Source organism: Rhamphochromis sp. 'chilingali' (genome assembly GCF_963969265.1).
Source record: "Rhamphochromis sp. 'chilingali' genome assembly, chromosome: 5".
NCBI classification, from domain to species: Eukaryota; Metazoa; Chordata; class Actinopteri; order Cichliformes; family Cichlidae; genus Rhamphochromis; species Rhamphochromis sp. 'chilingali'.
The window spans coordinates 11,600,646-11,625,749 of record NC_137932.1 but is presented as its reverse complement, the minus strand read 5'-3'; the positions used below and the strand labels follow the sequence as shown (position 1 = coordinate 11,625,749).

Here is a 25,104-nt window from a genome sequence, read left to right as displayed (position 1 = left end):
TTTTACATGCATGCTGCTTGCATACGATTTTTGCATTTGTGCTTTTTGTGTTTCGGTATAACTATCTAACTATCAAAACTGTCTGTTTTGCATGCGTGACACTGAAAGTCGGGAAAAAGAGTGATTTCTGGAGCATCTTTGCACTTTCTCTGTCACTGGTGTGTCCTGTGCCTGATTGCCGTGTCAGAGGAAGGCGGAAGGAAAACAAATGAACACAAATAAGTCATTGGGGGCTCTTTGGTACTAAAATATTCTACCTCTAAAGCTCAGTGTGAAGACCTGTGCCCAGAAGCTTGTTGTAGCTTGCAGTGTGCGCTACAGCTGAGATGCTATTAAGTTCTACTGAGCATTGTGCTGCTCCGCAAATAAATAAAATCCAGCCCTGCTCTCTCTACCCATTGCATGTTTGTTTTTTTTAAACCTAAATTAATAAAACCATGTCAACACTATAAAGCAGGGTCCTTGTGAACACACAGAATGTGTTACAGTGCTATAAAGGCACATGAAAATGTGTTAACCCTGAGAGATATACTGTGGACTCTAGAATATACCAAAAGAATTAATTGATTAAGTCATACATTGAAATGCATTTAGTGCCCATTAAATGCAATCATAATCTTTATCAAAAATGCATGAGGATATCTGTAGATGTGCCAAATCAGCATGAAGCAATATGGGTTGACTTAACAAAGGTGTCTGGTAATAGCAGCGCAGGGCTTGTTCATGATGGAGAAAAAGGAGATACAGCTTCCTTTAGCAGCTTTTAAATTGGATGTTAACAACAGTGGGCAGCCAGAGGAAGGGCAAGAGATAAGTGACACGGGACCTAGCAGACTGAGGTGAAGGTCTGCTGCGACGTTATGTACGATCAGTAGGATTTTGCCTTTAAATGAGAGCCGATGATGTGAGGAGAGGCAGCCGAGTCCTTTGTCCGCGGGGCGGGTTTCTCTGCAACATTTTTGTCTGTTTCAGTTTGTTTCTTTGGTTTGCTGTTGCTATGGTATTATTTCCCCTGCATCTATCCTTCTTATTCTTTTATTTCTGTTTGTCTTTCATTTTTTCCCCCCCACTGTTTTCGCTTCGCCTTCACTCTGTTCCTTGCATTTTCTGCCTCCCAACTTCCATCACCTCATCCCTGTCACTGGGTCCAGTGCAGAGCAGTGCTGTGCCCCGTGGCCCCGCCTCTTCTTTGGCAGGGTGATGTACGAGTGGCTAGCTTTGACGTCACTTCAGGCCCAACGTCACAGCAACTCAGTGCTCCCAGGCTTGCTCTTTCTGGTGCTTTCTTTCACTGCCTCTCCCTCATTCCTTTTCCTCTGTATCCTCCATTAATCACCTTTCCCCACCCCCCATCTTTCGCTTTCACTGTATACTCCTCTGATATGGTCACTTTTCTTAATGTTTCACGTTTTGCAAATTCATTTCTTTATCATGCCTTTTCATTATTTTGCATCACTCCGATTCATGTTATAGTCTCTCGCTCTCTCTTTGTCCACCCTCTTTATTCTGTTCTCGTCAGAAGCTGCACCCCCTTGATGTGGCTTGCTATTCCTCTCAAAAACATACCATGCACAGTGAGTTCATGTTTGATGTGAGCAGAAAGGCTAACAAAGATTACTGTCTTGTATGACACACAGGCTCATCCCTGTTCAGTTCCACTTATCAAGATAAGCTGAGCTCCATACCATAGTCTGTTTCCCACAGCCAGTCCTCCTTATGACCGTTTTTCCTTTACCAAATTCCCACTGACTCACCTTTATTTGTCAGAAAAATTGCCTGTGGCTTTGACAAAGATAAATATAAGAAGAGCAATAAAAAAGCGAATTGTCAGTCATCTTTGACTTCGAGAATAGCTCAGGAAACTTTCATTAGGCTTGACAAGACGGGACGCTGACCCACTTTCTGCTTTTGCTCTCTGTCTTCCTGACTTGTCTCGCTGCTATCGCTGCCTGAGGTCCACTTTTAGAGTCGGTGCAGTGGGTGGGACGTAAACTGAGATAGAGCTCGCTCGAGTAAAAATGAATGAGGACCGCTCTTGTCGACAACTGCGACACGGCTCCTACTGAGCCTGTCCCATGTGCATCGAGCTGAGACAGCTTGAAGCATGTTTGTTTAATGAAAAAAATACAACTGACTTGTCCCAGACTTTTTATTTGCAAAGTGGTGAATATCATTGTGATTATGTAATATTCTTATTCTGTTTTCAGTAATGCAACCAGTACTGGACTGTGAGTAACTAAAATGCTTTCCTCTGAGAAAATATTAGAGGTAAAATACATTCGCTTTATTCTGTGTACTAACCCAGTTTATAAAAAGTTTGAACATTGTGCAAAATGTAAATAAACGCAGAATGCAACCATTTGTAAATCTCATACAACCAAGTTTATTTACAATAGAACATAGAAAGCAAATTAAATGTTTAAACGGTGACATTTTACTATTTAATGAAAAATATTAGCTCATTTTAAACTTGACGACGGCAACACAGGCTGTATTTACCACTGTGTAGCTTTTCTTTTAACAACAGTCCATAAATGGGCAGGGATTGTGGAGATCAGCTGCTGGACTTTTGGGACGGTAACATTGCTCCCTCGCTGTCTGATACAGGACTCTAGCTGCTCAACAGTCCTGGGCTAGTCCATGTTAATGAACTTCAGCCAGCAGAAGATGCCACTATTTCTAAATCATATTCACATATGGTTTCTTCTTTGGATGATAAATGTTAACCTGCATTTGTGGAAGGCACAGTCATATTCAAAGTCTTCGCAATTTTATGTTGAGGAACATTGTTCAGAAATCGTTTCACAGTTTGTAGATGCAGTTCTTTCCCCCAATTGGTGAACCTGTGCCATCTTCACATCAGCTCAAGCACTTGATGCGTTTTCTATGTTCTATTGCTTTTATTTTCTTTTTACAGTGTTTGCACTTTTTTGGAATCGTGGTTGTACATCAAGCGATACAGAAAAGCATGGTCATTATAGAAACTTTGTCTTTGTCTCTAATTTGTCTTCCTCATTCTTCATCTGCTAAAATATTCGGTCAGTGTTGTTATAACACGTTAAAAGTCAGTGATGTGAAAACAATTCACAGGAATTGAAAGCTGTGTTGTTGTTTTTTTTCCCACCCTGCCATGAAATTGCAGCACAAACACACTGCCAGAGGGAATTTGTATTTTTATAGGAAAGTCATTTTGACAAAGCATAAGAAAACATTTACTCGGCCCAGAGGTTTACAAAAACACAAGTAGAAGCTTTCTTTTACTGGATAAAGATTTAATCAGATATTGAGATCAGCAGAAAGGGCATTCAATAATAACCTGTACAAAACATTTTTATATAGCTGCTTTTGTTTAATGAATTGCTTGTTGGCCTGTTTAGTGATTTATTGACTCTTGTTGTTCCTTAATTAATCATTAGTTCTTTGAAATGTCAGCAAATGGTAAAAAGAAAATGTTGATTTTTGTCCTGCAGTTCCTCTATTTGCCTGAAGAGACACAACAACAATATAACACATAAAAAGAGGAAACAGGGCACTTTTGACAGTTTTGGTTACTCTTGATTGGATGCCGAGGGAATTGGTGCATGCCAATTGAGAAACACAGAGCAGAGGTAAACTCAAACTGAACTACACATGAGGAAATTCAGTCTATGACCAGTTTCTTTTGGTCATACCCTCTTGTTGAGGGTATGACCAAAAGTGAGCGACACTCACTGAAACAATTTTTAAAAAGCCAGTGTTTTCAACATATTTTGCGGCAGGATGTTTTCCTGATCACATCCCCAGGCTGTGTGTGTGTGTGCGTGTTTGTGTGTTCGCTTCATGATATCGTACATGTGGGATGGCTGCCTTCCTTCAGAGAGAAAGCAATAAGAGCAGTTTAAAAAGCACAACCTTCAATCCTTTCCTCTCTTTTACAGAGAGGAAGATTTGGTTGCCAGGCAACATTCAGACAGAGTTTTCAATTAAGCCACTTTGACTTAGATGGTCTGCACTGTCTCTGGGTCCAAACCATCTTAACTAACAGCAAGCCGGCCCTTCTGCTTGTTTGCTCGGCAGCTTTCTGCAAAGAGATGAAAGACAAAATGTGTACAAGGGCCACTTTCGCACTAATTATCCAAAAATGGTTCTTTAAACCCCCCCCTCTGAAAAAAACCCAGAGTGATTTCATAAGGTGATGTCATGCAGGCTGATTTAGCTCCACTTTGTGACCTGATGGTTAAGAACAATTGTATTGCCGTTTACTTTGAGTTTTGTTGAAACAAAAAATCCTTGTTATCATTTACAGGCCAATAATATCATTTTCTTTTTTTATTTTAGAGGTCTGCTAGAATTGTTTTACATGCTTCAATATAAAAAAAACTGAGCGGCACATCTTTTTTTCTCTGTCTGAAATATTCTGTCTTTGCCCTTGTCCTGTCAAGCCTTTTCTAAGCCTAGTCTGCTCTGATCTAATATTTATTAATGCAATTTGCACTTCTGTCTTCCACAATGTCAGTCTTCAGTCTTACTTTTACTACTTTTAACTAACTTCCTTTTTACTTTTCTTGGTTTTTATCACTGTTGTAGATATATAAATTCCTGCACTACTTCATAGTATAAGCCCCTTTTATTTCAACTGTGCTGTTTATTGTAGACTGTACTATTTATTGTATTTTTGAATGTTCTAGATCAGAATCAGACCTAGAAGTAGAGAGACTGCAGTTGCTATGCCATACAACGCAATCGTATTCGTATCGAAATTCTCAAAGTTGAGGCACAATTTCTAAATTATTTTCCCTTTAAAACAAGTTGGACTAAACTCTGTACACACGATCAAAACTAATGGTGACATTAGCTACATTAGCCGTGCAAAGTACTGCCTCAATTCCAAAAAAAGTTGGGTGATGTGTAATGAAAAAAACACTTGTGTAATATGAACACAACATTCATATATTTATAATCATTCTCTCCCCCCTTACTTGCACATTTGGCTTACATTACCCTGTGACAGGTTAGCTAGTAGCGGTATGCTAGAGGAAAGAAGGCACACTAGGTCAAGTGGAGAGAGCACTGAGACTCTCATCCACTGGGTGTAAAAGGTTTGGTGCATGCTGATGAGCTCTCTGGCCCTCTGTTATATTTATTATTCTCTTTTTTATTTCTTCATTTGTAGCCCCAAACTCAATACTGTCTGAGGAGTTTTGCAGTCACTAAACTTCTTCTTTATGTCCTGTCTGTGGTTTTTAAAAATTTCTCATGAACATTTTTGTAACCACACACAAATGCCATCACAGTGGTAGACATGCACCACATTTCTCCATAAAACCACAAAAGTTTTATGCAACGTGCCATTTCACAGCATTTTACTGTAAAAACATGTAAATGTCAAAATGGACGCTACAGTGCTACAAGCCTGACTGCTCATCACTGCCTTTACTACCTGTTGAAGTTCAGGCTCTAGGTCCTGGGCTGGGGTTGGCACCCAGCTTTAACATCATTTTGGGTTCTTGGCTAGCTTATGGCTTTTTGTGCAGATGCTTACAAAGAGCTAATGTTGTGCTAGCAGTGCAATGTAGTTATTTCTGGCTTGGGGGCAGTTTGTGCCATGTGGTCTTGTCTTTTTGTGCAATAAAAATAAACCCAGTGCACATGTGTCCACTTCTGAAAAGCGGTAGATTGCCCCACTATTTTGTAAAATCAGCCGATTGCAGCACAATTGCACAAAAAGAAGAAAAAGATTGTTTGTTTGAACCTTTGTAACGCAAGTGATAGCATAATTGTAAATGTAATGTAATCACTGTGGCATGGTATGCTGCTACATCACTGAGAAATGTAATGTGATTAAATGGAATGTGTTGCTCCCAACACTGCAAATGATAAACCACATTGTAAACATTGTATCACATTGTATTTCTAAATAAATAGGTTAGCTTACGTGTGTGTAGTCTTCAGTCACTTTGCTACTCCTTAAGAAACAGAGAGCTAGCTGCTGGTATGTCATTTTTTTCATATGAAACCATATGGCAAACTCAAGAAGAAGAATGCAGTTTTTAAATTACAGATTATGTTGAGTAACAACACCAGGTATAAAAGAAATTCTAGATGTAAAAGTAAAATTATTCAGTACAAATATTGAGGTTACAACTGGATTTGAAATAAAAACCAAACAAAACCCCCTTTCAGCAATTAAAACTGTTCTATAACAACCTGTTTTACCAGGTAAATTCCCTGTCAGGTATTTGTTGAGACTTTGCCCCAATATTTTTTCTTTCTGTAGCACCGTCCAAGATAAATATCACAAAGTGCTTTACAACAAAAACATTACTGAAAAAGAGGTGTCACTGGGTCCATAGTAGGACAGTGTGCAAAACCATTCAACATGAGCAACCAAAATAAACGCTGAATTAAATTAGAATATTTAGAAAAACTGTCAAGGGGTCCTAGGGCTTTCATTACCTTAGACATAATCCTGTTCAGGGTAAAACAGGGATTCAAATGAGTGGAAATTCTTCACAGTCCCATACAGATTCAACCAGCTCTTGATGAAAATATCCGGTTATTGAGTTGCTAAAAGCTAAAACTGGCTACCTGCTGCTGCCTAATGAGAGCTCCATGGTTAATGATGCAACAGTTCTCTGTGGATTCTTTGCTATGAGCGAACCTTGTGATTTACACATAATAATAAGATCAATATAAAACATACTGACTCGAGCTGGTTTAGGCATAGCCTTGTCCATGCTATCAGACAACACCTTGTTGTCAACATAGCTACAGATGACTAAATACAAAGGACTAAATGACCAAAAATACGAATAGAGTTCAGATAAATATATACTGTAGTGCGTGTATTTATATATACCTTCCTGTGTATTGAGGCCAAAAGAAGAATAAATGTGGAGGAAACGAAAAGCCTAACATAGCTGGGTGAATGCTAGCTGCGTTAAAGGCTTCGTAGGTGTTATGATCACCTGTAAAATACTTTGATAAGATATACCTATGTTTAGGGCTTATGGCACATGGCGCACTGTGTTGAGTGGGACTTGATTATTGGTGTTTGCATTCAGGTGAGATAAGCTTCTTCTTGTTTGTTGTTGCTGCCGCTACCACTGTTGAACCAACATTTCTCTCTCTGCCTTTGAATCATCCTGCTTCTTGTGTCTATGTAGATTCAAGAGAAATATCGAGCTCTTCAGGAAATTTACTGTAGCTGGCCACATGCCAAAACACACAACCCCCTCCCCTCGCATATTAATGATGAGCGATAGTGTCATCCCCAGAGTGCGGTGTCTTCATGTGCCCCCATATGAAAATTGACACCCCCTGCCTTAGTGCTGATACTCATGGGAAGAATAAAAATAATCAGTAAGCTCACCCACTCACTCTCCTCGAGAAAGGAAACTTGCTATTCTTTGCTAGACTTGTGCTCTTTCCTTCCTTTTCCCCCTTTATTTATTTATTTATTTTAAAGAAAGGAAAAAACTTCCATCGTTGTGTCTATTTTCTCTCTCTGCATCTGTTGTTAGAATTGTCAGTGTACAGTATATCCAAATGTGCCCTTTCTCCTCTTCTTCTTTTTTTTTTCTTCTTCCTGCTCTTATTTGCTCAGCTGGTCACATAATATCCACCTCCTCTCTGCTGATTCATATTCTCTATACTTGAATTCATGACCCCACATTTCCATTTTCTCGCTGTCAATCTGTCTGTGTCTGTTCCTTACTGTAGCTCTGTTTTGTGTTGATTCTGTATATTTATTGCTATTTCTACAGAACTGCAGTCATCTACTGTAAGTGGCTTACTGTTTCCTGAGTTACATTTGCAGTGCATACATACTGAGAGCGTACGGTTAAAATTAAATGCTCCTTAGTGAAACTGATCCCTGTGATTTTTATCTGTAGGGTACATAATGAGCTAATATTTTAAATGAAATGTGTGTAAGGAGGAAGTCTTGCACTGTAAAGAGTTTTGTTGGAGGGGAGGAATGGGCTGAATCTCTGTTACCAGACCATAAAATTTACGTCACTGTGGATGTTTCGTTTTCCTTCCTAACAATTACCCAGGAACACATGTCATGACATTTAAATCAGGTGTCGTGACCCTCGAGCTTTCAAATGCTGAGGCACTTGTTCTTTTTTGCCATTTTTTTTTTCTTCTCTCATGCAGACACAGAACACACCAGCTTTCTCTGCACAAACAGAAACATGCGCTATTGCTTTGATGATCTCTTTGCTGGAACTGTACGTTCCTTGACTGAGAGCCTTTCAGGTTCGGGCGTCCTGGTGTGGAGTGTTACTGTCAGCATGAGAGTGGAGCGGCTGTCATCCAGCTACAGTTTCTCATCAATGAGGTAGGTTACAAAAACAGAGAAATGACTCCCATTTTTACTTGTGGTTACTTCTAATACACGCTTGATGACTGATTGCAGCTACTAGGCTGATTTTGCTATTTCAAACAACTGCTGTTTAGTCTTGAAATTTAGCAATCAACAGCCATGTCACGATTTTCTCCAACCTTCTTTGTTTCGTCATTGATCTTATCAGGTAATATGGAGCTTTTTCCAGTTTAGAACAATATGGCTGCTTGTGTTTGAACTATACTGATGCGTTGAAAGTTTATTGTGCCGAATTGATTTAAAAAACAATATAACATGAAGTTGTTTTACATCTTGTGGCAGTTTAACTGTTTTTTGGCTTGTTCCTTGTAATAACACAGTCACAGCACAACTTACCCAAACATTATTCTGCACCAGAAAACCTCTTATATAATTTTAAGCTACAATACTGTGCAAAAGTAGCTCGGTTAAAATCATTGTACAGTGCTTCAACAATGTTGATGTCTGGTCTCTGATGTCTTTTCTATAAAGGTACATTTTTACTGCATTGACAGTGTGTTTGAGATCATATTTTGCACGATGGTTCAAAATTTTACGGCACTTTTCTTGTTGTTGTTCAGTTTTCTCAAATCATTGCACAGCATGCTGAGATATATCAACGGTTCTTTGATTAAAAAATACTATTTATGCCTGACTAACTGTGCTATCCTAGCTATTTTTTAAAGAATAAGCTAAAGAAATTAGAAATTATGAGGTTTTTTTTTTTTTCAGAGTTGTCAGCCAGCCTGGACTGAAAGGCTGGCTCCTTGGAAGCAAAATATAAAGAAATGAAGGAGCAGCTCAAGACTTTTGCACAGTACTGTACAGGCCAGACACAAACATTTTTGACTATCTTTTCAGACTTTTATCACTTACGACCAGTGCAGTATTTCATACTTAGTGTTTCCGGTATGTGTGCTTGTGTGTGTTAGCATCTGTGTGGCTGTGACTCAGCAGCTCAAACGAACCCTTAGGGAGATCGAGATGATTTTTTTGTGCCTCCCACACACACACACAGACATACACTTATATACATCTTATGAATCATCATCGTTACCTGGGAGAAAGCTGCCTGATTTAAACTCAGTTCCCTGAGTTTCTAGGGAATGCAGTCTGACTAATACATGTCATGCTCGCAGACAAAATGTGCAGACGTGTTCATGGAAGCTTCAGTAGTATGTAGTTAATGACACTACCATGTTTGTGTGAATGCTTTTCCTTTGTCACCTTCAAAAAAGGAAACTCAATGCCTCTGTTATGACAGGGGGCGCTGGTGAGCGCTTTGGCAGATGACAGCGTCCACCTATGGAACCTGAGACAGAAGAGACCAGCCATCCTCCACTCCCTCAAGTTCAACAGAGAGAGGTAAGTGGGTCGCGCATAAAAGCTGCAGCTGGTCAGAAACACCGCATACTTAATTGAGTCCACTTGCTTTCCAGTTTTTCTCTCAGTTGTTTCTCTGCATGCTCAGTTAGACCCCACACCTGGTCTGGTGCAACATGAACCGTGATTTTCTGAGTAGGGTTAGTGTCAGTTTGCCGCCTGTTTCAGCTGTTAGTTTTTGCAGTCATACAGTGTGCAAACAGATGGTATTTCATTTGGCACATTTGTCTGTGCGCTTGCAAAACTGTGCACAGAGCACTGGAAGTGACAGAGATTCTGATACTCTCGATTTCTCTCTCTGCTGGTCTCCAACTAAACACTTGGTATTTGGGTCACTTGCTTTGCCTTTGAGGTTTTTCCCATCACTGGGGCACAGGTGTGAAACCTACCCAAACACCTGAAGGTTTATACCAGTTTACACCACGCAGAGACGCAAACATGTCATGAATAAAAACAGAAGTAATGTGAGTGATTTTTTTTTTTTCAAGTAGTTGATCAGGTATGGTGATGTAAACCTTTTCTCCACTGGACAAATCTACCCTATTGTTACCCTGAAGAAGAAAAGCAGTCTATACATATTTGTTCGGCCACTTTGCATGTTTCAATCGACTTTAAGTTATTACCGTATTTTCCACACTATAAGGCGCACTTAAAATACAAATTTTCTCAAAAATCCACAGTTCCCCTTATAATCCAGGGCGCCTTATGTTTGAATTCTGGTTGTGCTTACTGACCTCGAACTGATTTTATGTGCTACACGGTGCTCAAAAATCAAAAATGCTTTAGTACGACTTTGGTAAGCGACGAAGCTGCACCGCTTAATGGATTGTCTGAGCATTACAGCTACCGTAGTCAGGAGCCTCAACGAGTAATCTGGGTCCAAAACTCAGTCTTCTTCAGGTCCCAAATCCACATATGGATATGTGGACCATATTATTGCTCGCTAGTATACCACTTCCTAACATTAGATTGTGATGTAAATTTCTGAAGACTCAACACTGTTTTTTGCCTATAATTGTATTGTGTTATGATAATTAAGGTGCCAGGATAGACATCTTCTCAGGGTTGCATCTAAAGGACAGAGGGAATGGTGCACATACTGGCAAAATTCTAAGTCATACTGTCTGAATACTGCATTTTTTTTTATGCAGTTTAAGTTCTGAGACACAAGTACAGAATCACCTCACCTCCAGGAAGTTAGTGTACACCCATCAGAGCCAATCATATCACTGGCCCACGATCTGTCACTGTGGAAAGCGGTGAAAGGGTTAAACCTCAGAACAAATGATCTGAGATGGCGATGATGTGATGGACAGGTGGCCAGCAGCAGCTTTTAGGGCGGATTGTGTTCTTGTGGAGGCGCTTGACTGCCTCTGACATTTAGTAAACATTGCCGCCCAGCCGAATGACCTCAAGACACAGCATCAAAGAAGAGCAGAGTTACTGCTAAGAGACGTCAAGACGGGAAAAAGAAGCTGCAAAGTCACTTGACACGTTTGAAATGGGAAAATAAGAGAAGACCGTTAAACTAATGCAATGGAAGCAACTGAAAAAATCTTAGGAAGAAGCTTAGAACAGTTAACGAATTTGAGATGGAAATAGAATAAGAAAAGAAAGCTAGAGATTACCAAAGAAGGTTATAAGGTAGGAGCAGGAGAATGGAGCATCCATTTAATTCATTCATGTTCTCAGCCCCATTCAGTTGAAATCAATACACAACATGTAACAAGTTGGAGAAAATTCAGATAACTGAGCTTCATGAAGAAGTCTTTCCAGTCAGACTCATTGGGAAAATCAGACTGACTATCTCTTCTGCCCTTCACAGGCACAATCTTGCTTGAGGTTTGAATTAACTTTTTATTTGCCCTGTGTATCCACAATATGAGTTTGCATTTTTTTCTCAGGTATGAATAGATTTTTTTTACTTTCTAAAGACATACAACTTAGCTGAGGTGTTAATGATGGTAAAACCCTGCGGCAGACTGCTGACCTGCTCAGGATGTACATCGCCTGTCAACTGCTAGGATAGGCTTCAACTGCACCTTGATTCTGAATTAAATGAACAGAAGAAAATGGTTGGTTGTAGGTGTTAAAGTCCACTGTGTCATCTGACACAGCAGACAATATCCTCACCCCCAACTATTTTGCAGTGAGGGATTGACCCTGGTTCTGCTGGAGGTTTCTTCCTGTTAAAAGTAAATTTTCGCTTCCCACTGTCACCTTGCTCATTGGGGGTTATCTGAATGTCGGGGTTTTCTCATACTATTGTGGGGTCTTGACGTTACTTCACTGTTATTGTGATTTGGCGCTATATAAATAAAACTGAAACAAATTGAGTCAGCTGTCTTTAGCTGGGCTATACTCATCCAACTTATACTGTAGATAAAAATTGGTGCTTCTCTATAGACAAGTGGTAATACTATAGAAACCTTAGTGTAGCTGTGTACATTACAGGCCTATCCGGTTGTTCAGTGATGACGCGACGAATCCTACTTCCGGGTCTAAAGTAGTCTGCGTTTAATATGGCTTTTGTGTTGTTAACATGTTTAATGTTTTGTATTTTCTTCTATTTGATCTCAAAAAACTCCTAAAACAGTCAGTGATCCCTGTTGACCTCCCTCAGCTTTTATTACCACTAATCATTTATTCAGTTCAGCTCAGTTTTTAAAACCTTAGGATGTAACTACAGCCCAGCCCATGCAGCAGTATATGAATGACTAACCTCGTATTGTGGATGGATTATCTCAGTTGTTCTCCTGGCTGAAGTTTGGTCCTTTTACAGCATCCTGCCATGCGATTACATTTGTTCCTGACCACCGAGAACACTCACGTTAACTTTTATCGAGTGGAAAAAAAGTTAGCTTGTTTATATTATGCTAACATAGCTGTGTCGCTAGCGGTCACGTAGCACATAATTATATACCAGCTAGCCCAACTTCAGTAACCTTACAAACGTCACTGCTGTTTAGTTTTCCATCTTCATTTATGCTGGAAGTGATAACAGAGCTGTACGTTTTAATTTGTTTCCAAAACCCCGCAGTCAGGACATGCTATATTGTATTTAGATAGAAGCTAGCGAGCTAACTCCCTGCTAACTTCTAACTCTGTTAAATGTCATAAATTCCGTTTTCATGGATGCCTGGATGTTAAACTCAATTGTTACACCTGGTAGAGCAGAACGCTGATCATTTTATTAAAGATGAAAGACTTTAGACAGTTTTTCAACTCTCAGTAATGCCATAGTGATACTTTGATATATGGACCTGCAGCGGAGTTTAGACCCAGACACGGCTAGTGACGTCTGACTGAACAATCGGATAGAAATGTGCATCAGTTGATTTGGTCTTACATATAAAATACCAGATAAGGTGAAGTTGATAAGGCTTTTTGGATGACTTCTTTGGACTAAACATACAATGATAGGTGTATAGAAGCTAATGGGTTTAAACTTTAACAGTATTAGAAATCAGCTTACTATTATATGCTGATACCTCCCATAGGTATTTTTATTAAAACAACTGATCTTTGGAATTACTTAGATTTTGTAGGACCTCATGCACACTCAGCTTTTCTGTCACACCGTTAAAAAGAAGCTACAGATATCTGTAATCCTTGCTTTGTTTATGTTTGTGTGTGTGCGTTTTTTTAAGTGTGCACCCCGATCATACTTTCTGTAGCTGTCAAAAGAAAGAAATACCATGAGGTCATGTTTCCCAATAGATATCACACCTTGAAGTGTCATCTGAAGTTAAGAGTGAGTGTTCTAGTAAAGCCAGAAAACTTTCAATTATTTGTAAGGCCAAGATGTCGGTCACCCACTGCAATCCAATCCCATCTTTTTTTCCTTCTTGCCCTCTCTGACACTTTGTTCAAAGCTTGACTTGAACTTGCCAGAGGACAGAGCAGCTGTGAACTCCATCAAGAAAAGCACTGACTCACCCATCCAGAACTGTGACAGCAGCTTCTTAACAGGGTGAAAAATACTCCACTATAGTAATAAAAATTATAATAATAATGTTAAGTCATAGTAAAGTTAAGACAACATTCAAAACAAATATTATGACAGCTTGTGGTTGTAGATGGACTTAACTTGGCGTAATGAACAAAATTCCTTTGGCTCTGCGCTTCACTGCAGTCAGTGGTTATTGCTTAATCTCTTGGTGATGACAAATCTGTGACACGTCTGGAAAGTTCCAGCGTTTACCACAAAGCCACAAATAGTTTCTTTCTTTCCGTGATTATCGAAACACGATAAAGCGCGTTAATTAATGAGAGGGATAGAGGTGCCAGTAGACAGATTATTTAACTTTGGAGAGAGCTGGGCTTGCTGTTTCTTCCTGCTAAGCTAAATGCCTCTTGGCTCAGGCTCTGTATTTAATGCACAGACATGAGGGTGCTATTGATTTAGCCAGCTGCAGTATCTCTCAGTAAGAAAGCAATTACTGCAAACGTGTCGCCCAAAATGTTGCACTATTCCTTTAATGGATGTTTTGGTTTTGGACGGCACTCGCTTTCGACAGCTTTCTCGCCAGCAGATCAGTCTTTATGACTGCTATCTTTAAAACGGTAACTTCACTTTTACTATTGATAAGGCTGTAAAATGTGGAGAAGCTAAAGAAAGCGAACTATATTTGGTGATTAATGGCCAAAAAATGTAGTTTGGTTAGTAGGCATGCTGGGAAATTTTGTTTCTCCGTGTATGCCAAGTTGCTTGATACCTGGGGTCAGAGTGTGGGCTCTTCCATGATAGAAATATCACTGTTGAGCCACCACAGCCCACTTCCTATCATCTTTAGGCCCGTTCAAGTGCTCTAAACAGATCTTTCATTCCTCCCTAATTGAGCCCTGATCAGAATTTGAGTTGATGATTGAGAGCAGTGTTGCAGAAAGCCCCTCGAGCATCAGTATCCATACACATTAGGCAACAGGGAGATGAGAGAAAGGAAGAGAGGATGAGCTGAGACACACTGGGCCTCAGCCAGAGAGCAGTGAGTCAGTCTGTGGGAAGGAGTGTGGGGGGAAAAAGAAATCCTGCCGAGTCATTCTGGCGTAGGATGCTCTCGTCACCTCCTGGCCTCACAGGAATGCATTGCAGATGTGGATGTTATCGTCAAAATAGGGTGATATGATACGAGATAATGGTGGGAGAGGTGGGAGTGTGTGCTTGCAAAAAAGTGACACCTAATATTTTATGTTCTCTGTGGTAAGATTAAGGAAAGTCTGTTTTATAAATACTACCTCATTGTATTCCTCTTATACTTCAGTGAAGCTGTCTGACAGTCAATCAAGGTGACTTAATAATAAGCCTAAAGTCACAGCCTGCTATCACAGATTTTTTTTGTACTTAGGAGTTTGCTGACATTGGGAGTGCGTCAATCAAATGTCTTAAAAATGCTTGAAAAATGAATTATTCAGTTCAGCAGACTTTGCTCAGAGATATTTGGCTGATTAAAGCTGCTGCAGGGCTGATGATTTCGATTTGATTCACTCCACAACTTTCTCCCCAGCTTCTAACCTTGCACACATGCATTGAAACATGCAAAGGTGAAAAAGTACGTGCATGTCTTTGAGCATTGGCACCTTAGATTAAAATCCCCTAACCGCTTTGGGGTATTAGAAGCTTTCATTCTCATGGATAATTTGCTATGTTTAAAGACTGTTCAACTCTTACACGACTTTTTTTGGCTGCTGTAACTGCTTGACAATGGTGATGTCATTTTTATGGAGATTTCTTTTTGTTCGCTGTCTGTGTCTGAATCACTCTAATCCAAATAATCCAATTTAATCCAAATAATACCAAAGAAATCCAAACTATTGTAAAATTTCAGACTTTGAATAGCTTTTGAAAGAGAATATTGGCAAGAAACACAGTGAGTAAAATGAAACAATGATTAACTTTGTCTTCATCCTCTCCTCCCATTGTTTACAGATCAAACATATTTATAAACAATATACATTTATGTTCATGATCACCCCTGTTAATATACACTCACCCCTTCATTAGTTGCAGCTTGCTCGTGTTGGACCTTCTTTTGCCTTCAGAATGGCCTTAATTCTTCATGGCATTGATTCAACAATGCGCTAGAAACATTCCTCAGAGATTTTGCTCTATATTGAAATGATAGCATTACACAGTTGCTGCAAAGCTTCACATCCATGATGCAAATCTCCTGTTCCATCAAATCCCTAAAGTGCTCTTTTGGATCGAGATCTGACTGTGGATACCATTTGTGTATAGTCAACTAATTGTTATGTTCAAGAAACCACTTTGAGATGATTTGAGCTTTGTGACATGGTGCAGTATCCTGCTGGAAGCATCCATCAGAAGATGGATAATACTCAAGTAGGCTGTGGTGTTTAAATGATGCTCAGTTGGCACGAAGGTACTAAAATTTCCCCCACACACCATAACACCAATAGCAGCCTGACTCGTTGATATAAAGCAGGATGGATTCATGCTTTCCTGTTGATTACACCAAATTCTAACCCTCCCATTTGAATGTTGCAACAGAATTTGACACCTGTCAGACCAGGCAACGTTTTTCTAGTCTTCTGTTATCAGATTTTGATTAGTGCAGGTGAATTGTGGACTAATCCAGCACCTAGTGTGGTCTTCTGCTGTTGTAGCCCATCTGCTGCAGTTTCGATTATATGTATTATGTGCCCTTCTGTATACACTGGCTGTAACAAGTGGTTATTTGAATTACTGTTGGCCTCCTATCAGCCTGAAACAGTGTCTTTGGACCTCTGGTGTCAACAAAGAATTTTCACCCACAAAACTGCTGCTCACTGCATATTTTCTTTTTCTTCCTTTTATCATTCTCTGTAAACCTTATAGATGTTTATGCAGGGAAAAATTCAGCAGGTTGACTTGTCTGCATTTGTAAATGTTTCGAATCGCTGCCATGTGATTGGCTGATAAGGTATTTGCATTAAGGAGCAGTTGAAAAAGTGTAACCAGTGAAGTGGCCAGTGAGTGTATTTGCAAACAGGAATGTGAATTAATATAAAACCACACAGGACAGCTTCACTGGAAACAACTTTGTTTCATATTACTGTCTATTTAGCCATTCTGCACCCTGTGGTCTGTGCTGAAGGATAGCATGGTAAAATGTTGTTCAGAAAAAAGGAAAGTGTCACAAGATCAAGGCAGCGTAGATCAAAGTATTGTAACTGGTGATTTCTAATTACAGGCGCGAGCAGATTACTGGATGATCCTCACTGATAGGAACGCCACATAAAACCAGGCTTTATAAAAGATGACTTTCTGGAGTGTCCCCTCTCCACAATTAATTCACAGCGAACCGTACTGTCATACGTCTAGCTCACATTGCAGTTAGTGTCAGAGTTGTGTTGTGCAGCAGGTGTCTGTCATTTCTGAGGCCGTGTGCTTGGCTCCGAGCCTGCAACCAGCAGCTGTGTGGTGACCACTTGAAGCTGGAGGTTTCACCAGGAGACGCGTGCATGCACAACAAGTGTGAACACAGTGACACACACGTAATGACAACTGCACAAACAACTGAGTGCGTGTTTGCACACACGCACAGAGAAATGGACACACACATACACAGTAACACACTAACAAACTGCAAGGATAATTTGTATAATTATGCTTCACAGTTGGCCCTTATATTCTGGCAGTTGACTTGTATATGCTCATGGATCAAACCTATTTATACACAACATACATTTGCACACAATACATGTGCAATTACATTAATTCATATCAACAGCTGGGGAGCACGTAATAACCACACACACACCCATTTGCACTCACATATACAGACAGACAGTAAGCATAAATGCAGTAACAACTACAATATGTTTGCATTTTACAAAACCATCGCTCATGAAATCGACGCATGGGCCTGATCTCTGATAACAACGAGACGGCCTACCTGAAGGAAATTAGGAATCTGGAGAACTGGTGCCAGAGGAACAACCTCCTTCTAAACGTCAGTAAGACAAAGGAGCTGATAGTGGACTTCAGCACTAAGCAGGAGAGGAACTACCAGACCCCCGTCATCAACGAGTGCCCAGTGGAGAGAGTGGACAGCTTCAAATACCTCTGAGTTCACATCACGCAGGACCTGTCATGGTCCTGTCACATCAACACCGTGGTGAAAAAGGCCCGACAGCGTCTCTACCACCTCAGACGCTTGAGAGACTTCCAACTGCCCTCCAAGGTGCTCAGGAACTTTTACTCGTGCACCATAGAGAGCATCCTGGCGGGAAACATCTTAACCTGGTTCGGGAACAGCACCATGCAGGACAGACGAGCTCTACAGAGGGTTGTGCGGTCAGCTGAGCGCACCATCCGCTCCGAGCTCCCTGACCTGCACTCAATCTACAGCAGGCGGTGCCGGACCAAGGCCAGGAAGATCGTGAAGGACCTCAGCCATCCCAACAACAGACTGTTCTCTCTGTTGAGGTCAGGAAAGCGATTCCGCTCCCTGAAGACCAACACAGAGAGACTGAGGAGGAGCTTCTTCCCGCAGGCGATACGGTCTCTCAATCACACCACCACACAGTACTGACCCACACATATGGTTCTTACACACACACTGGACTTTCTGGACTTTGGTTTTGCACAACACTGGTCACTATATTCTTCATTTCCGGTTAATACTTGTACAGCTGCTGTTATTGTGTATATATTTATTTATATTTATATTTCTTCATACATTCTTATATAGTTCTATATTGTGTATTGTGTATTTTGTTGTACAGTTATTTTATTTTCAACTTTAATTTATATATTTATCTTTATCTTATTCTTCCCAGTTAAATTTACCCTTCATTCTAATTTGTGTTGTACAGTTATTTCATTTTTAACCTTAATTTATATTTTATTCCTTCCTAGTTAAATTTACCCTTTTTAATTTTTCATATTTATTTCCTATCTTATTCATAGCCTTTTCCTTTTTTGTTCTCTTTAGGTCACGAGCAGTTGTCCAAGCATTTCACTACATATCGTACTGTGTATGACTGTGTACGTGACAAATAAAATTAGAATTTATTTATTTTATTTACATGCAAGCCCTCATATGCATAGACGAGGCACATCTGCTTGTGCAGTGGACCGTCTGCTAGATAAAAGGATCCCACAAGTTATCATGAATATCCGTGTTGCTGTTACATTTCCTCTGGTTAAGTGCATCTGTACAAACATGTGCATCTCTCTGATAATCTGTCCACATGCGAGTTAGCCACTAAAAATCACGTTTTTAGTGGTTTCAACTATGGTTTCTGGTATCTGGTTCGTTTTTTCCCTAAGAGATTTTGAAGTGTGTATATAACACTATTCTTGAAGAAAGAGATATATGGAAACTGTTGAGATTGGTAAACACACAAAATCAAATCAGCAACCTTTAAGCCTTATCATGTCTCTGCTTTGCGTAGATGCATCTTACACATGGACGTGAAAAATCTGGGTTACATTTATTTTTTGAAGATTTCAAAAGGTCAGTCACCGCAAAGTACTTTCTACAATATGCTAAAACTTGATTTTGATTTTGTCATGAACCTAGTATGATGAAAGCTAAGCTCTTCCACTTTATAATAGTACAAGACTGTCCAAAGGCCTTGATCCACACCTCACTCCTCTACACTTTGCTTCTGGGGAACCATTCATTCTTCAGTTTTTAAAATGTCCTTATCTTTGTGAACCTTTGAGTTATGAACCATTCAAGCGCAAAAGAGCCATCTAGCCCAAGGGATGAACCACTGTTACGTCTACACATAACAGATAACCAATTTTTAATTGTAGACACAATGTTACTAGCATTTTGTTGCAAAACCACAAAGTTGTTCCATTTCTTTAGCTGAATTTACAAAAAATGCTAAACATAACACATTTTGACAAGCATAAAATATCATTTTTGCACCAAAAAAGTGATTCCCAAAGAGCTATTGGCTGGAAACCTGGTGTATCTAGGCATGATGCATGTGTCTCTAAAGAATTTGCGAACATTTCTTTGGAAGAAGTGGCAAGGCAGATGAACGGCATCTGAAAATCATGTCCTTGGGTTCTGACACAGGATCTGTTTCAGGTCTTTGCAGGTTGATTTATCTACACTTTGCCGAAAGCTCGTGAAAAATGATCTCAGGTGACTGTTAAGAAGGGGAAAAGGTGGCAAAATGCCAAATTACACAAGAACTGGACTGAAAATCAGTGGCAACAGGTCTTATGGATTGATAAATCTATGAAAGTTGTGGTTCAAATCATCAACAGTATAAGGAAAGAGGTACAAGAATGTATGTCCACAGCCATCTGTATAACATGGTGGAGGCTCTGTCATGGTTTAGGGTGAATTTCAGCCAGTGGTGGTGGGGGTCTTCACAAAATATGATGAAATAAAGAACACCAAAAAGTACCATCAGATTTTGATTCACCATGCAATACCATGTGGAAATCACTGGATTGGCAACAGTTTCATTTGTCAGCATGACAGTGATCCCAAACACATTGGGAACATTAAGAGCAAAACAAAAAGCAGTCAACATCCAAAAAGAGTTTTAAATGTCCTTTAAGAAGCCTAGAGAACTATTCCTGAAGACTACTTAAAGAAATCACAAGACAAATCGCTCAAGAAGGTTCAGCCTCTGTTGAAGAATAAACGTGGTCATACAAAATATGAGTTAAATGTTGTTTTATGTCTCTTTGCATGTGTTATTTTGGAGGCTTGGTATGTGATGCAGCCTGCTGCCTCTCCAAAAGTATGAATATATTTATTTGTTAAAGCAGAGCATGGAGGCAGAGAGGGGAAGAGCGTGTGTTATAGTAAGAGCTGCTGCTGATCTCAGTACAGCCCCGGAGCAACAGTGTGAGATCGACTCCCAGAGTGAATGAAAAGTTTTAAAATGCTTTAAGCTACCGAACAGCTTTGCGAAGTAAGTTTTGGAGGAGATGCAATTACTAATGTTCACTGGCAACATCCATATGCTGCACATGGAGACACAAATCCTGATAACTAGAGATCGAGTTACCCGTCATGCTTCAACAGGGTATTTTTTTTTGCATATGTATAACCAAGATCACAGTTTCTATTATTTAGTTGTATCTCTAATAGGGATGGGTACCGGTTCTGACATAAACGGTAGTAACCAGACCGAAAAGCAGCGCACATTTCGGTGCTTTATTTCGGTGCTTTTTTTCCTGAGATGTCATACACTTTAGATTCTAGCCAATCATTTTACGTTTCCGAGGATAGCAGGCGGGTCCAGGTACGTACGTTCTTTTAGAGCAGAGCTACAGATTAAAAATGCCCAAGGCGAAGCGGTCAAAGTCTGGCTGTACTTCACAGCAAAATATGCAAACTCAGCAGCCTGCAACAAGTGCTTTAAGCTGATACTGTGATACTGTCAAAGGAGGTAACACCTCGAATCCCATGAAACACCTGGCGACGCATAGCGTTTTTTTTAAAAGCTGAGAAATGCGCCGTATTTGATAGCTTGCTGCGAGACCTCACACCGAGCGCATCTACTGCGGGTGTGGTGCCTGTTATCGGACCCGGAGTTAGCAACATCCCCCAAAAACCCGAAGAGGAGAGTCCTGGCCCCTAGCCCTGCCAGTGTAGCAGAAATGATGACGGATGATGACGGCAGCAGCAGCAGCTGTTCTTCTCTGAGTGAGTAGCTTAATGTTGTTCGTGTGTAATTTACGCTGAGTAGGCTAACCGCATTATCAAATTAATGCATGTAAGGTGAACTAGCAAACATCATCATAGCTACATGCGGCTGTCTTCTTGTTTGATGGCAGATACTCCCTTCACCCTGGCCAAAAAGGCTAAAATGACCAAAGAAAAAGTGGGGAACAGTTAAACATGAGAGGTTTTTGGACAAAGTTTGTGTTTTTTCCATTGATTAAGCACTGCTTCCAGCCAAGAGTGATGCCATAAAAAAGGCTAACATTGTTATCTTTTTACAAAAAAACAGCTGAACATGAGAGGTTTTTGGACCAATTTTGTGTTCTCCATTCTTTAAGCACCGGTTTGAGCACCGTTTAAGCACGGGCACCGTTTCAAAAGTACCGGTTTGGCACCGATATCGGATAAAACCTAAACGATACCCATCCCTAATCTCTAAAATGCTTTTGCACATTAGTTATGCTCAATTGAATCAACATTGAATCATGCAGAAAATGGGATTGCATATTTTTCTAATTATAAGGAATTGTTTTAATATTGCGTATAGGGCTGCCGCACACGATTATTTTGATTGTCGACTAGTCACCGATTATTTTTGCGATTAGTCGACTAATCAGATCATGCATCCATTGGACGTAAAACGTACAGCTTATTGCATCAGCATGCGTCTGCACTTATATAACTATCATTAGCTTACAGCTTTAAGTATTTACGGTATGTGCTAACTAAAAATAAAGACAAGATGATAGTTTATTAAACTTTTAATAAAATTTGCAGATTGTCTCGGTGAAGTTTAATAAACTTCTTGCTATCTAAAATATGACAGGACACTGGAGTAAATTCTCGACCATCTCACGCTTCTGATAATCAGTTTTCTGTTTGACATTTATTCAGCTGTGTGAAAACTGTAACTTTAATATATCAGCCAAACCGATTTACTCAGGAACAAATAAAACACTGAAAAAAGCCAAACAGTAAAAGTTTTAAGTTATCTAAGTGACTTATATATCATGTTTAACCTGAGTAGCGAAAGACCGCGGTGGGTTTGAAAACAATTTGCCGGGAGTCCGGTGTTCTCACGGGCTCTAGTGAGCCTTGAACCCCGGCTAGCTATCGAGCTGGTGGGTAACAGATGTCTCTGAAAACGTCGAAGCACTTTTGCAAATATGTGATGTCTTGATAAACCGAGCAGATATTTGAAGTTTACACAGCTACATTCACCATTGTTTGAAACTCGAATTGGCTGAGCTATGAATTCTGGGATAGGTTGGGCCACAAAGGATACGCCCGACCCATCCTTCAAATCTGGGGAAAAGTAGGATGCATTTGTCGGCTGCATTTGCAGAAGGCTTCGAATTTGGAAAGCCTTCGTCACGTCGCTGTAACGTAATCGGCCTTCAAATGCGGCCTCCGAAGGATGCGGCCCCTGAACACAGCTACGATATAACTTTTCTTCTTCGTCGGGGTTTAACAGCAGCTGGCATCCTTGTACATGCATCTTCTGTTTCAGTCCGTTATTACACACTTAAATCCTACTACGTATTCCTGCGTCTTTCAGGATTTTACAAGGCTTTAAACGCCGTCGACGATTTTGATAGTCGACATAATTGTGACTGGTCGGCTAATCGTGGCAGCCCTAGTTGCGTATGGTTAATTTAATCCTTCATGATATAGTACAGAGCCTGATTTTAAGTTCAGTTTTTTTTAATTCATCCCTGCCAAGGTACCAAGATAAATGTAAACTATATTCTGTTTTATCTCAAAGCATTTTGTTGACACACTGCCTCCACTTAATCTGTCTTTGATAGCAGCAAATTGCCAGCAATTGTGCCAAGTGACTTTGCTGTTAAACTTGAGCAAACCCGTCAGCGCTGAGGAGGAAGTACGTTGCTGTACCATTGTTAGAAATACTGAACAAGAAGTGCAGCTTTATTTCTCCTCCTGCATGGATGGCTTTCTCAGCTGATGAAACTTATGGGCTTTGTCCTATAGATACAAGCTTCTCAGCACCACAGGTGTGGCTCAAACCACCGTGCAGAATCAAAAGGATCGCTGGAGGAGCCGAATAACCTTGAAATATTAGCAAGCCGGATTAGCAAGGTTGTACATTACTATTCCTCAGATGGATTGAAAGTTGAATTGGAGAATGGATGAAAGAACAAAATGATGAAAAAGGGATGAGAAGATGAATGGATAAGGAGGGAAGGGTTTATAACCTCTCATTAAACTTGAGTCTGATTGATGGATAAAAGGAGGAGATGTGGGTGATAATGAAAAAAAACCCGAAGAAAATGATGGCTGCCTCTTTGCCCTCATGTATCTTGTGGGTGTAGAGGAAAAGGGTCTGATTGAATGACTCAGAAATCTGTGGTTTGCCACTCTCATCTTGACTGCTTCGACCTGGTGGAGTGGTAAATAATCCTCTCATAGTTTTGCATAATTTGTCGTGTTAGAATAAGACTGAGTGATTTTCAAGAAGCTTCTTACTTTTGGCTTTCTGTCTTCCTCTGAGGTTTTGTCCACATTTTCTTTTCCTCCCTTTCCTCTGTTTCTAACACTCCTCTCCTTCTGTCCACAGAATAACTTTCTGCCACCTGCCCTTCCAGAGTAAATGGTTGTACATCGGCACAGAACGAGGGAACATCCACATTGTCAACGTGGAGTCCTTTATGCTCTCAGGCTACGTCATCATGTGGAACAAAGCCATTGAACTGTGAGTGGCCCTCGTGATTTTTTTTTTTTTACCCTCTGATGCTCTCTTCCAGATTGTGTCCTGAAAGCTTTGCTTTTGTCTTATACTTAAAAACCTTCATAGGTTTTGTCTCACATGGCGGGGTATCTTATCCAAAGAGAATCACCGATAAGTGGATCAATATATAGATTTTGTTAGAGTTGAACTCATATCAGCGACACTCCAATGAGGACCTTGGGGTCTTGTGACTCACCTTGAAAACAGAAGAACGCCGTTTGACGTTTTACCGGTCAAAAGGTTATTGTATTCCAAATGTAAGGAGATAAGAAAGAATCATTAGTCACTGTATCATTTCCACTCCCAGTATCAGATTCAAGCTAGTAAGGGACCTGTCTCTTTGCTGTTTGAATGGATCTGTCAGCTTGACAGGCTCCATTTTGGTTCCCTGCTGTATAGACTTAAATTATTCACTGGAGCATTTTGCTTCATGCTTTCCCCTCATCTCCAACTGTGCATGTGTGTCTGCGTGTGTGTGTGTGTGTGTGTGTGTGTGTGTGTGTGTGTGGAGACGGAGTGAAAAGAGTAGGAGGGAGAGAGGGGGTGGAACAGGTGTCTGCCGAGATCAGTGTATGGTACACACAGACGTCTCGTCTCGTCGACAGGGCTGCAGGGAGGAAAAGGCGAGAGTGAGCGTTGGGAGAGAGAGAGAGGGAGAGAAAGAAGAGGAGGGGAGAAGAGTGGAAAGGATGACACAGGGCTTTTGCCTGAGGGAAAGGACATGTAGAGATGAAGAGTGATATAGGAATGGAGTAGGACAGAAGGATAAATGCAGGTAAGAGAGGGCAGGGAATGATTGCCCAGAAGAATAAAGTTGCACGGATAAGTCAGAGAGGCAGATGAAAAAGTTTTCCAATTAAAGAAAAAAGGGCAAAGGGGGAAAGCAAGGAGTAATAATGTGTGATGGAGAGTAGATATGGATGATGGTGAGGTAGATACCGGGGTGCCTTTTGACTAAAGGACAAACAAAACCTTCC

At 40.3% G+C, this 25,104-nt stretch overlaps 1 protein-coding gene across 3 annotated transcripts in view; it reads left to right on the top strand.

Moving 5' to 3' along the window:
• stxbp5a (syntaxin binding protein 5a (tomosyn)) overlaps positions 1 to 25,104 on the top strand; it is a 105,065-nt gene that overhangs the window by 28,019 nt on the left and 51,942 nt on the right. For all 3 annotated transcript variants that reach the window (XM_080882167.1, XM_080882166.1, XM_080882165.1), the window contains exons 4-6: positions 8,242 to 8,323; positions 9,612 to 9,712; positions 23,957 to 24,091. In XM_080882167.1, the coding sequence (XP_080738293.1) occupies positions 8,242 to 8,323; positions 9,612 to 9,712; positions 23,957 to 24,091 (318 nt within the window). The remainder of the gene's footprint in view (positions 1 to 8,241; positions 8,324 to 9,611; positions 9,713 to 23,956; positions 24,092 to 25,104) is intronic.